The 13,497-nt window shown below is 35.0% G+C and overlaps 1 protein-coding gene across 3 annotated transcripts in view; it reads right to left on the bottom strand.

Annotated features, from left to right (window-relative positions):
* The window catches only part of LOC133835612 (discoidin domain-containing receptor 2), a 159,696-nt gene that overhangs the window by 81,430 nt on the left and 64,769 nt on the right, over positions 1-13,497 (bottom strand). For all 3 annotated transcript variants that reach the window (XM_062265646.1, XM_062265628.1, XM_062265639.1), the window contains exon 4: positions 115-346. In XM_062265646.1, coding sequence (XP_062121630.1) covers positions 115-346 — 232 coding nt within the window. The remainder of the gene's footprint in view (positions 1-114; positions 347-13,497) is intronic.

The raw sequence follows: 13,497 nt of genomic DNA, 5'->3' as shown, positions 1-13,497 counted from the left end.
TGCGATGCTTATCGCTGTCCCAGCCCCAGCCCCAGAGTCCGTGATTAATGTGTGAAGTAAGAGAGAGGTTTGGCATTGCGGCATTCTCGAATTCTCGAATTCTAGCATTCTCACCTCTTTGCCCTGTATGCTCTTCCAGCGCAGCCATTTCTCAAAGCCCGGCCTCCAATATTCCAGCACATAGGCCTCGGTATACTCCTGGCCCTGACCTTTGCCAAAGCGTCCCTGGGTGCGTATGGCGCTGACCAAATGCACCTGCAGCAGATCAATTTGCAGATACTCCTTCAGGCCCCGTGAGACCATGTGTTTCGGGCACCAAGCACCTCCGTTGTTGTCCACTTTGAGTCTGCAAATGAAGAACACATATTCAAAATGTTAATAACATATCAATTTTATTGATTAACTACATTTAAAATTTCTATTTATTGAAGTAGATTTAAGATAAATCTCGAGTCAAGCTATTTAACACTCTTATCATTCGTGAAAATTTGGTTATGAATAGATAAAAGTGCAGATGCTATGAAAGAAACCTTTTTATAAGGTAAAGCGAAGAAGCTGCAATCGGTTATTCGATACCTTGCAAGGCCTTGGTTGACAACCTGGTATAATTTGTATTCTATGGTATATTTGCAAAGTAAAAGTATATCGATTACAACCAAGCAATTATAGCCTATGTTTTATTTTAGTATTTTTTCGGAAAGTTAATTTGGCGTATTTCAAAATAACACCGTTGTTATTGAAAACTCATTCATTCAGCACATTTATATATTTTCCCTTTCATTGATAACTATTCTTTTGGATTATTTACATATATATATTTCATATATTTATTTCATAAATCATGAACTTTTTTTGTGTATATCTATAACTATCTTTTCTGTTGTATAATGAAGAAATATATAATTTAATTTAATTGGTAGCAAGGAAAAATATATGTAAATATATAAATAACATAATTATACTATTTCTATAAAGTCAATATTACGTTGCATATAGTTTTCTTTGTTTTTTCTATAAAAAAATTAACAAATTTAGCATTTTTTTTACTTGTTTTCTTTTATTGTTCATTTAAAATATATTAATTTTGCATGCCATGATACATATTTTATTAAGCTCATGTACATTTATATTTATCTTCAAATATTTGCATTTATTGCACTGCTTTATTTTATTTTTTCGCTTTACACTTGTTAAGTTTAATGACTAAATATTTATTGTAATTGATACAAGTGTCGCTTTGGTTTCTAGCAAACTTGACATTTATTTTTTTTGCAACGTTTATTATTAACAATATTGATCAATAATTAATCTGTATTGCATTGATTGACTCAATGCATGACTGCGCCCACTTGACTTGTAACGGCCCAATGCGTGTTTATTGTCAATTTGCCTTTCTTTTTTTTCTCCGGCCTTTTTTTTTTGGTAAATTGCTATTGATTTGATTTCCCTTTTTGCGATTGGCCACACATGCAATATGGTTAAGTTTTTTCCCCACTTATTCGCGTTGGCGTTAATTACTTAATGAAATTAATTTTTTACGTTTTACGTTTTATTCTGCTGTCGAATGTGTCTGTAATTGAGCTGCACTGCAGTCGAGTGCAATGGCTGCTTGTAATTAAATGTCGTTAACTGTGCGTCGACATCAATGAGAAGTATCAACAACAAACACACTGATTGCCAACTGTTTTCGCCCACACAAGGTGCAAATTATATGCAACACGAGTAATATAAAAACGACAATTATTAAATTAATATTATATAGAGCAGAAGGCAGCTACTATTTCATTAGTATTTCATTAGTTGCCGCAACTAAAAACTTGATTAATATGAACGCACAGATTTCACTAAAATATTATAATTACTTAACGTTTAACGTCATAATAAATCAAAATTAAATTTTTAATAAACACACATTTGAGTTGTCAAACTATTTGCGTTTGTTCAATTATTATTGACTAATTTGCATGTTCACTTTACTGCATAAGCAAATCAAACAGTGTGCGATTATTTATTTAATACAACTTTTTCATATGCGTGTCATGTCGTCAATTAAATAATTTTTCAATCTTTATTTTTTTTCTAGAGCCTAATTTATGAACTATTTGGCAAAACGTCGGAGGCATTTTGGCAGTTTTCACTTTCAGTTTCCTTCAACAAAAATAAAAAAGAAAACAAGCGAAAAATAACAAAGTTCGCCACATGCTGCGTTGTGCTGAATAAAACTTTTGGCTATGGGAAAATAGAAAACCAACTCAATTCAACTTAACTCAACTCAACTCGACTCAACTCGAAAACTCAAACGCCAACTTTTTCGCCAAAACTCAAAAAATGCAACTGCAATGCGACAATTTCTTTATGCTCAAGTGTGTGTGTGTGTGTTTGTGTGTGTGCGTGTAGCATACGTTATATGTTCATATTCATATTTTATCTAGTTTATAGTTGGTTTGTATTAGAATTGCAGAAGCCAGAAGCAGAGCAGGGAAAGTGGTTGTAAAGAGAGGGGAGCCAAGGGACCAAAGAGCAGTAAATCATGCAAGTTATTGACTCATGCAAAGTCATTTAAACAATTTGCACTGTTTGCCATGGACTACAGAATAAAGTCATAAATAGATAGAGACAGAGATAGTCATATACTCTTTCTCTCTTTATATATTCTGCCACCAGTTGGGGGAATTTGCCATAGCAAAACGTATTTACTTATGCAACATGTTGTTTGCATGCGCATTTTATTGTTGCCCCACTTTTGTGCTGTTGCAAATCTCTATTAAAAAAGTTTGCTGAAAGAAATTGTTTCGAATGCATCATTCTATTGTGTTTGCTCAGAGTGAAATGCAATAATCCACTTTAAGAATTATTGGCAAATAATTACTTTGTGTTTACTTTCAAGCTTATTATAAGTTCCATGACGATTCTTTACACATATTTGCTAATTTCATTATTCTATTATTTATGATAAACTATTCGTTATATAAAAGTAATCTCTTTGAAAAATTCTAAGATAATACTTTAATATTGTTTCCAGTATTTATTCGATTTATTTGAACCTTTTTTAGCTAGTGCCAATACAATAGTTATGTATATCTTTTAAAAAAATACGATTTTACCGGAAGATCAAAAATTCAATTAAAATGTGTATGAACTGTCAATCACTCAGACAATTGATGAATCTATCAGCTAAAGAAATTAATTGATGCGTTGAATAACTTTTATTCATCGAGGTCATTCTACTTTTTTACTCCACTCAATTGAATTTTATTTTCTTTTTTAACTTATTTATTGAATTCTGCATTTACTTTTATTTAATTGTGTTCAATTTCATTTTAACATTTCGATGTAACTTATTTATTTTACTGAATCATCATGTAACTTTTATTCGTAGAGGTTATTCCACATTTTTACTTATCTTAATTAAAGTAAATATTATTGTCATGAAAGAGTTGTGTGGACTAAATTTGAATTATTTTATTTAATTTATTAAATGTTTTCTATCTTATTTACTTTTATTTAATTTGTGTTTTACTTCATTATAACTTTTTTTAACCTTATTTATTTTAAAATTTCTTATTTGATTATACATTTTATGTAATGGATATGTGTTGAATTAATTATTACATTTCATTTTAAAATAGTTGTGTTTTATGTTGAATCTTTTTAATTTCTAGCGTATTTCATTCAATTAAATTTCCTTTATTTCGTTTGTGCTTGAGCACGCCCATTTATAAATCATTATTTTCCTCTTCTACAGTATTCTCTAACCATATATTATCTACATACGTTTAAATGCTGCTGTTTTGCCGTTGTGCCATTTTCTATTCTGCTCATCAGCAGTTTTTCATAATCACAACGCTCCCGACGGCAGTCTCAGCTAATCGACAATCTAATAAAAAACTTCAGCTGCTAATTAACTGCTGCAACAGTAGCAGCTTTGTTGTTGTTGTTGCTGTTGCTGTTGTTGTAACTCTGTAGCTGTAACATCAACAGCAACAGAAACATCAACATCAACACTGGCCGCAACAGCAGTTGCCTCGTTCTGTTGAAATTGCTACAAATTTTCCACATGGCAGATGCCACACAAACATATATGAACACTTTACGCTGATGCAGAGGGAAGGTGTGGATGGAGGGGAAGGGAGGCTGGAGAGGCAGCTTTAGGGTATTTCTACTGAAGTCAACTCGCACATATCCCGTCCTGACCTACATTATGCTCTGGCTTTGGTTCCTGGTCTGCTGCTTCATCTCTGAAGCATATACATTTTTTTCTGTGTGTGTCTGTGTGTGTGTAACTATCTGTGCCATATTTTTTTGCTGCCACTGTGCGCCATTTTTTCCGCTATTTACGTTAATCGCGGTTTACAACACGTCGAGACAGCAGGCCGAGGACCAAAAGGGAGCACAACTCATATGCAAAATAGGCAGAGGAAAGCCAGAGGCAACAGCTCGACTGCCTGCCTCGCCTTTTCTCCGTTTTCCCCTCTCCTTTCCTCAACCACTCATTCCCTCATGAGCCTTGAGGCTGCTTTTTTTTGCCAGGCTCTCGTTGTTGGTTTGCCTATTTGCAAGTGTATGGCGACTTTTCTACATTAATATCAATTCTGTTGTCATAAATCCAATGAGATGTGACCCGCTCTGCGACTTTGGGGACATGACATTTTTACTCTTTCTCTTATTTTCCGTTACCTGTCAACTGGATGCCATAACATTGTTATTCCACTTGCCAATTTATCGATTTTTATTTAAATTTTATATCTCGCATAATTGGTGTTTAACTTTTGTTAAAGTCTATTCAAATTTGTACTTCATAGCAAATGAAAAGAGCATCTCCCATTCGCTATGAATCATGTTTTCTTTTTTGCCTTCTCTCCATCATTTCGTGTCGCTCCGGTTACAGCCGTTTATAACCGCTAACATATGGGTCACCTGGGATGGCATTTTAGCATCATTTGCATGACAAGACTGCAAATGTTTTCTCAATGCGCATTCAAATTGGGCAAATAATGGGCGATGACATAAGGCAAAGAGGGGACTTTTAACGGGCGAAGTGAAGCAGTATTCGGTCATGCCGAATGCCTAAAAGCCTGCTCCACTTCTCTCGACTGTATAATGCCGGTCGTAAAGTGTGCTTCCTTGCTTCGGATGAGTCACCTATATATATTCGTTTTGGAATTGGAAGCATCATCAGCTTTACATTGCAATGCATCTTCAAGTCCGTTCATTAGCTTCGTTTTAAGCATTGCCACGATGAGAGGATGCTCTTGGTACCTTTGCCTATTCTCATTTAATACTAACGAGCCAGAGATACTCGGATACTTATATTGCTGCTTATAAAACACCCGAAACTTTTGCCCATGTTTTCACCAATTTATTGTGGCAGTGTAACCAAGTCTCCTCGCCATAAAAGTGCGCAATGCAAACGACTGCGAAATGTGCCAAGCGAAAATTTTATGTTGCCAAAAAGAAAAACAACTTCAAGTGATTGCGACTGCGAAATACCCAGCAAAAAAAGTAATTAGGAAGTATATATTGTCTCTATTTTAGCTTCAAATACTTTCATGTATTATCGTAAATTTAAAATATATTTTAAAATAAGTTTTCGTCATAAAAATAATAAAAATATACTAACAATAAGTATTTAAGTATTATATTTTCAATTATAAATAGTAACTGTTCTTAAGTAAATATTTAAAAAGAGTTGTGTAGCATGTTATTATTTAGACATTACTTTAAGCAAATGATTATTTAAAATACATTTAATATTCAAAACACTTCAACAAAGAAACAGGGTATGCAAATATTCTCACTTTTGCTTTGGTTCTTAAGTCTTTGCTGCTGAGGTTTCGTTTTATAGCAAATTGTTGCATTCTTCGTGGTGCTTTTGACACGCCGTCTGTGTGTGTGTGTGTGTGTTTGTGTGTGCTTCCTGTGTTGCATACTTTGGGGCGTTATGGTCAGTTGCAAGTAGCAGAAGAAGAGGCAGGAAATGGCACCTAGCACCACTTTTATTTAGGCAAAGCTACTAAAATATGCCATAAAAGCCTGCAGCTATCGCATAACTGCAGCGCACCAACACAACTTAGTGGACATAATGTTGCATTTGCAACACACACACACACACACACACATACACTCACATGCATATACAGGGAGAGATACAGTTAGTTGGCAGGCAAAGTCTAACTAGGTCTTGGGTTACTTTATGCGGCCAAGCTCTGCCTGGAACGGCTGTAAACGTGGCTGAAATTAGAGCCAACCAGCAGATACAAACACACACACACACACATACATACACACTAACACTCACACAAATACAAGTGCGAGTACATTTATGGGGTACTGGGTCCCGGACTGTGGCAAAGTTCTGCTCGTTTTTAATATAAATTCATGTCGCTTTCACTTGTGTGTTGTGGCCTTACACACATTTATTTAGATAATTATGAAAATATATGCATGAATATGTGGCAGCGTTATGTGGCACGTAGCAAGGGCTGCGATAGATACACAAACATATACGTTTATGCGAGTGGGAAAAGTGGGTGGCAGGATCAATGGCCAGTGCAAAAGAGCAGCTGCTGCTGTTGCTGTTGCTGTTGCTAGTGTAGTATTAAAATGTTAGCACATGTTGATAATATTGGAAAACTCGAGCCAACTTTTTCAATGCTGATAAATTAGAATATGTTATAAAGTATGATATAACTTTGTAAACATTACTCGAAACGGAGAACGAGTATTTAAGCTGTGGGAATCAGTTTTAAATTTAACATTTGAAATGCTTTACAGTAAAAGCGTGTATGAATTTAAAATTTACAAATTTCCATTTCTGTTTAAATTACAAGTAACTAATTAATGTGAATGGTATGTTTTTATACGTATGTAAATGAAGTAACAAATAATGTATCGAAATTTCATTATAATTTCTAGTTAAGTACTTGAATTAACTTAAACTTTCAAATATTGCAAGAAAAAACTTTAAATTTAACTAGGATTTATAAATTAAAATTGAAGTAATTCAGTTTTTATTAAAATATCAAGTAACAAACTAAAATAAATGGAACTAAATGTTATCTTATTTTTTTCCCTTTCGAATAAAAATCTTAAATCAAGTTTTATTTATTAATTTTTCTTTGTATGTTTAAATGTGGTTTAATGTGTGTTTTATTGAGTTGAATTTACGTACCCTTTTTGCACAAATATGTGATATGAGTAGGTGTAACAATAAGAGACAATTTAGATTTGATCTAATGAATTAAACGAAATACTTTGACGATTTATGAATTTAAACTCAAGTGCTCATTTAAATAATAAGTAACCAATGAAATAATTGTGATTAATATGTTATGTTTTCATACCCTTTAAAATGCAAAGGAAAACTAAAATCCTAATTTAAATTTTACAGAAAATCTTATTATATATAATGTGCGTTGAATTTGTAAACTAAAATTTTGCTGTCCAGTTTAAGAAATATTCAAGCATATTTCCAGTTGTCTTTAGCACCCGAATCCCACTTCATTATCGCACTATCATGCATATTTAAATGGCTCTTATTGTGTATTATGTATTGTGTGCTGTGCTTTGGTGTATAGCCTGCTAATTTGGCCATTTACTTCATTTGAATGCAGTGAATATTTGGGTCCATTATTTATTTAAATGCTCTTATACAATGCGTATCTAAATTTCAAGTCTTTTGCCTTATTTATTGTGCGTTTTGCTCTATGCAGAATCTAATTTGCATATGCTTTTTTGGCAAAATGGACTAGAAACCCCGTTTGTAGCTTAGGTGCCCAATTGGTTTGTTGTGCTAAGCACAATGCAAACTTCCCCAGAGTAAGTCGACCCTTTTTTTCTTCCAACTCTCTGCAAGAGATAGAAGACTTTGGCCCTAGGCTGATATGTGTATATACTATATACATATACATAACATATATCTATTCCGTTTCACTTTAGCATTTTTTTTTTGTGATTTTGATTTTGCTCTGAATTTACGTATCCTTTTTGCTGTGCATTGGGGCACAAATATGTGATATGAGAAGGTGTAGGAGTCTTTATCAAGTTTCGTTTGCAGCTTGTTTGCTAGATGTTTTCTTATTTTTAATGAGGTTGTCTAGATTTCTATTTGGGGCTAGCCCCCTTTAAGGATAGCTTGTAATGGGCGGGGTGGGGGGTAGAAAGGATTCCAAAAATATGCTACAGTTTATAGCGTAAAAAGTTAAGCTGATTTGCAGTGAATGAAGTTCGTTTGGTTGGCCAACTTAACTTCTGCCCTGTGCTGAACGGGGTTCGTTCGTTCGTTCGTTGGGTCCGAGACAAAACTTAAGCAGCTTACACGTTTGAGTATACTCATACTCATACTCATACTCGTGTATTCTCGCATTCGCATTCACAGTTGAGACGCACATATGTTTGAGTGGCCCTAACATGCTGGGGGGGCTTCTGCTTCTGCTTTTGCCTAATAAGTAGCACACAGCTTGACAGAAGAAGAAGAAGAAGGGTTTGACAATCCCATTGCTTTGCTTATGGCACGTGTGGCAAGTGGAAGAAAAACACAGGTGACGGTAAAATATTTGCGTTTTCAATTTCACATATCTGTGTGCAAGTTTGTCTTCTCTCTCTCTCGCTTTTCTTTCTCTTTTAGTTACCCTTTCCCAACACATATTTATTTTTCATTTAATTTCCAATTTTTCTTTCGTCGTTTTTAATGGCACTTGATGCAATTAAAATGCCAAGGCAACGGCTCAACTCCATCTCTCTCAAGCAATCTCCTCCTCCCTGCTTCTCCCTTCCCTTTCATCAGCCAGCGGCTTGTAAGCTACTAAAAATTATTTTTTACGATTGTCATAAAGACGTCGCCGCCAACGTTTTGTAAAGAGCACCTCTTACCTCTTCCTTTTTCCCTTTCATCCGTACCAAAACAATGGCTGAAGCTTTTGTTTCTATCGCTCAACACACACACATATACACACACCCACATATATACACAGCAGCCGGAGCAGCGCCATCTAGCGTCTGAAGGCATCAGTTCGTTGAGTTTTTAATTAAATTGTTGTTTTTTTGCTTTTTTTGCACGCTCGCTCTTTACCAAAATATTATGCTTAGCTTGAAGAGTTTGAGTTTGAGTTTGAATTTCAGAGTTTGAGCCAAGCCAAGTTAAGAATGCACAATGAATCCTTTAACGAATTCATTTTTAGCCCCAAAACGAGCGTCAGCTGCCTTTAATTGCCTGTTGCCACGTACCTACAGAGCCATTACAATGAATGGCACCCAAATAGATTGACATTGAATTGTTTTCCAAGTTGCCCCGCAAGCAATTTAAGTCTTAAAGAACCGCCATGCGAATTTAAAGTGATGGCGGAAAAATATTCAAGTCAACGAAGCATTTTCTCTTAAATTCGTTACGTCTTTAATAATATACAATAATTTTTATAAACTTTAGTTTATATTGACGACAAAAATCCTAAAATGAAAATATGGATAAAAGTATTGAAACTAAAAAAAATCTTGTATTATTAAAAAAATAAAATCAAATGAAAAGTAAGTCTATATGCCATAAGCTAAAATTTGAGTAAGCAAATTAAATAAAAATAAAATAAAATCAAATGTGATCTTTTGAAAGAAGAAGCAAATTTATCAAAATAAAAAAAACTATGGAATAAAATCAAAATGAAAAAATATAATAAATTACAAAATTTCCGATTCAAATTTAATTCAAATTAATCCTAATAATTTGCAACAAATAAATTAAAAATTTAGTTTTCTACAGACAAAGCAAAGCTTTATTTAAATTTAACAGATCCAACTTTATTTATATGATTTGTGAATACAGTAGAATATACTAAATCTGTAGTATAGTATTTTAATGGTTGCTCTTATCGATTCAATTATTACATAAAAGACTAAATTACTTTTCCTTTATATAATAATTTAAATGGTGTGTCTGTTTATTCCACAATATTAAAAGTGAATTGAACCTTCACTTACATATATTCGTGACTTAATCGATTCAACTTGCGCTGTAAAATTCATTTAAGTTTCAATCATTTTCATTTCTGCGGACTTCATTTCCCTGACAGACTTTCTCCTTTTGCGCAAATGGCAGTTGTCTGTCAGTCAGAATGAAATTTTCTTCCATCAGTTGTACTGTCAAGAATATCCAAATATGACAAAACCATTAAAACAAAAAGTCAGGCGCGACCTACTGAAGGCGTGTGACCTCAAAGAAGGCTCGAAGGAGGAAAAGGAGGGGAACTGCAAAGCCACAGCAGAGTGAAATCCGAATAGAACGGAACTGCGGAGGACACGTAGCAACAAAAGATGACTTTGTCACAGTTATTGCGCCTCGACAATAAAGACTTAAGAAAGCTGCAACAACAAACATGACGTGGCAAGGCAAAGGAAAAGCCAAAGCCGACTTGCAACTAGCTGAGCCGAGTGAGAGAGAGTGAAAGAAAAACAGCTGCCAAAAAGAAAAGTAAATGGAAAATGGAGAAATGGAAAAATGGAGAAATGGAAAATGACATGTTGGGGACAAGTTTCGCTTTAGTTTGCGATTGCGATTGCGTTTTCGTTTGCCCAACAGGCCGCAAGAATATAAAAGCATACAATCCAAAATGCCGGCAACACTTTAGAAGAAGCCAACCAAACAACAACCAAGAAGACAGAAGAAGCCAACGAGACAGTCACAGACATTGCATGAAAAACTGAGAATGGGAAACTGAGAAGGGGAGGGAGTGAAAATGAAAACTGCAAAAGAGTTTTTGCATTTTGTGTGCCATTGTGTCAAGTGGAAATTGTGCGAAGGCGACGCTGGCGAAAACCTAGAAAAATCGCAAACACGTCGCGCGATGCGATGCGATGACAACGGCAAAAGATGACAATAAATATGGTGGCTCTGCCTTCCTAGAAGGAACAAGCGAAAAAGAGAGAGAGAGCCAATGCAAGGAAAACAACAACAACAAGAATAACAACAGGAAAGTCAACGGCTTTAAGCTCAATAGAAAATATGGAAAAGCAAAATGGCGACAGCTGACTCAGAAGAAGAAGAAGAACGAGAGCGAGAGACGAGTTGAGGTAATGGCCATTAGCGTTTTATGGCACAGCCCAAGAAATCGATAAAAAGACGCACATGGCTTTTGTTGTTATCCTTGCAATACCCTCTACAAGTTGTAAATAATTAAAGGTAGTAAAACTTGCTGTTGGTGGTGTAAAAATACACGAAGAAATGCCTTTAAAATATTTATAAATATATTTATATTCTTTTCATTTCATTTGTATACAATTTCCACTCCACTGAAACAAGCAATGAATATAAAAGTTAGGCACCACTTTTTTTTTTAATACAGGGTATTTCACAGTCGCGACACCCCGCTTTAAGCACCCTGACTTGCTGTTCTTTATTGTGTTCGCCTCGCATGCAATTTGCGTTGTGCAAGGGTTAACGCCAGTTTCAGCCTCAGTTTCAGTCTCGCTCTCTCTGGCAGAGCTTTAGCCTCAGCTTGCGTTTTTGTTTTTACTGTAATCATAAAAGCATAACACAAAAGCCATTATGTGCCATGAGCCCAACCCAAGGCAAGGACTAGAAGATAAAACTAAGGCAGCCTTTAATATGTGTTCTACACGGACAGTTAACGAACAACGAGAATCGTATTCTACAGGCACAAATATGAAAGAGAAAGTAACCCATTGCATATGCATTTTGAAGGACCTACTTACTGAACCTTACAATGCAAATTTTGCAGATTAAAGTTAGCTTATCATTAGTTTGTAGAGGAAATATTAAGAAACTAGTTTCTGACATGTCTTTCAAGATTGTATTACACCCCATTCACTTAATGTTATCTAGTACCATATTTGTAGTTCAGCTAGTTACTTTGAAAAGTCTTTTCCTTTATTAAGAAAATCTTTTGAAAATAGCCATGAGCTCTTGTACATTCAGAAATTCTATTTTATTATATATATAACTGCTTTGTCGTCTCTGCTATTAGAAACACATGCAGTTTATAGTAGGATGCTTTCTAGAAATTGATAACTAATATATATATATTAATAAATATAAATATATATTAATATATATCATTTTAACTTAAAGTATGTTTTATGTTCTATTTACTATAGAAACAATTCCCACTAAATAAGAATCTTTTTATATGTTAAGACTGCATTCTTTGCTTTTTAGCTATTGTGATGATCTACCTTTGATAACCCATTAATATATAATAATAACTTTGTTTCACTTAATATAAGGCTGTGCCATACTTATATCTAAGGTAGTTGCAACTTCTCTCCCTCAATCTGAAACTCTTTCTTTTATATTCCGAAATTCTTCTCTATTATTTTATCTATAGTGTTGCTTTCTGAACTTTGTCGCTTCTGCTTTTAGAAATACCAACACGCAGTGAGCTGACTATATTTAGATGTTGTTTAGAGATTGACTTAACCTTGATAACCCATGCATCATCAGTTTCAGTCATAACACTATCTGCACTTCACAGTCCCACTTCAGCAAGTGCCTTGAGCAACTGTTGCCTATTCGCACGTATTTTCTAATCTTGCATTCTCCACACAACAACGCCTATTTAATCTACAGAGTACCGCTACAGCTGCCCAAATATTAACCGCCTCTTGTGGCATTTTTCTCGACCCGAAGCCCAACCCTAACGTCACTCTTGATTCAACAAAAATAGACAAGAAGCTGTAACTGTTTTGTTGTTTTTTTTTTCATTCGTTTTTCCTTCGCTTGCCCCAAAGTAGCAGTTGCAGTTGTCGCAGTGAAAACGTTTTGAGCAAATAGCCCAACTCTACAGCTATGCGTAGGCAAATAGCCAGCGATACAAGATACGAGATACCAGATCCAAGATCCGACTAGACCCAGCCCTCGCCAGTCGATTGAGTTGTACAGAGCTCAGGGGTCGGACTCGGTCGCATTGTTGTCGTCTACACATGCGCAGTCTTCATAGCCTTAGTCTTCTTGTTGGCCACTTGTCAACTTGTCTTCTGTTTGTTTGCCTTTCAATTACCGCAGCAAACATTTCCACGGTATTTGCTCTGGCTATCTACATTTACCATAACTAGCATTGCCAAAGGTTTAACTGCTGTCGCTTCAGCCGCTTCTGCTTTTGCTGCCGCTTCTCGTTACGCATGCGCGCCACACAATTTGCTGCCTGAAAGCGTCTCAATTGTCTGTTGACCTGTGGACGGGGTATAGATCAGGGACTGAGGAGGGGGAGTGGGGCAGACCTGACCGTTTAGCAGCTGATTCGCAATGCCATTTATTGGGATATTATAAAATATATCTTGGCAATTTTAAGAGAAAAGGAAATAAAATTATGAAATCCAGTGATTGTGGAATTGTCTAAGATTAAAAGACAATTTACGTAATAACATTAAATTGTAGTTAAGGGATCAGTACAATAATAATAGTAGCATATATATATATATTTGCTAGTCTGTCTAATTTCGTTGTTTTAGTAGCTAATTTCAGTGTTTGGCCTTAAAGAGTCATGGAACTTG

The sequence above is a fragment of the Drosophila sulfurigaster genome, chromosome 2L, assembly GCF_023558435.1.
Source record: "Drosophila sulfurigaster albostrigata strain 15112-1811.04 chromosome 2L, ASM2355843v2, whole genome shotgun sequence".
Classification (NCBI taxonomy): domain Eukaryota; kingdom Metazoa; phylum Arthropoda; class Insecta; order Diptera; family Drosophilidae; genus Drosophila; species Drosophila sulfurigaster.
This window is presented reverse-complemented; position numbering and strand designations above follow the sequence as displayed.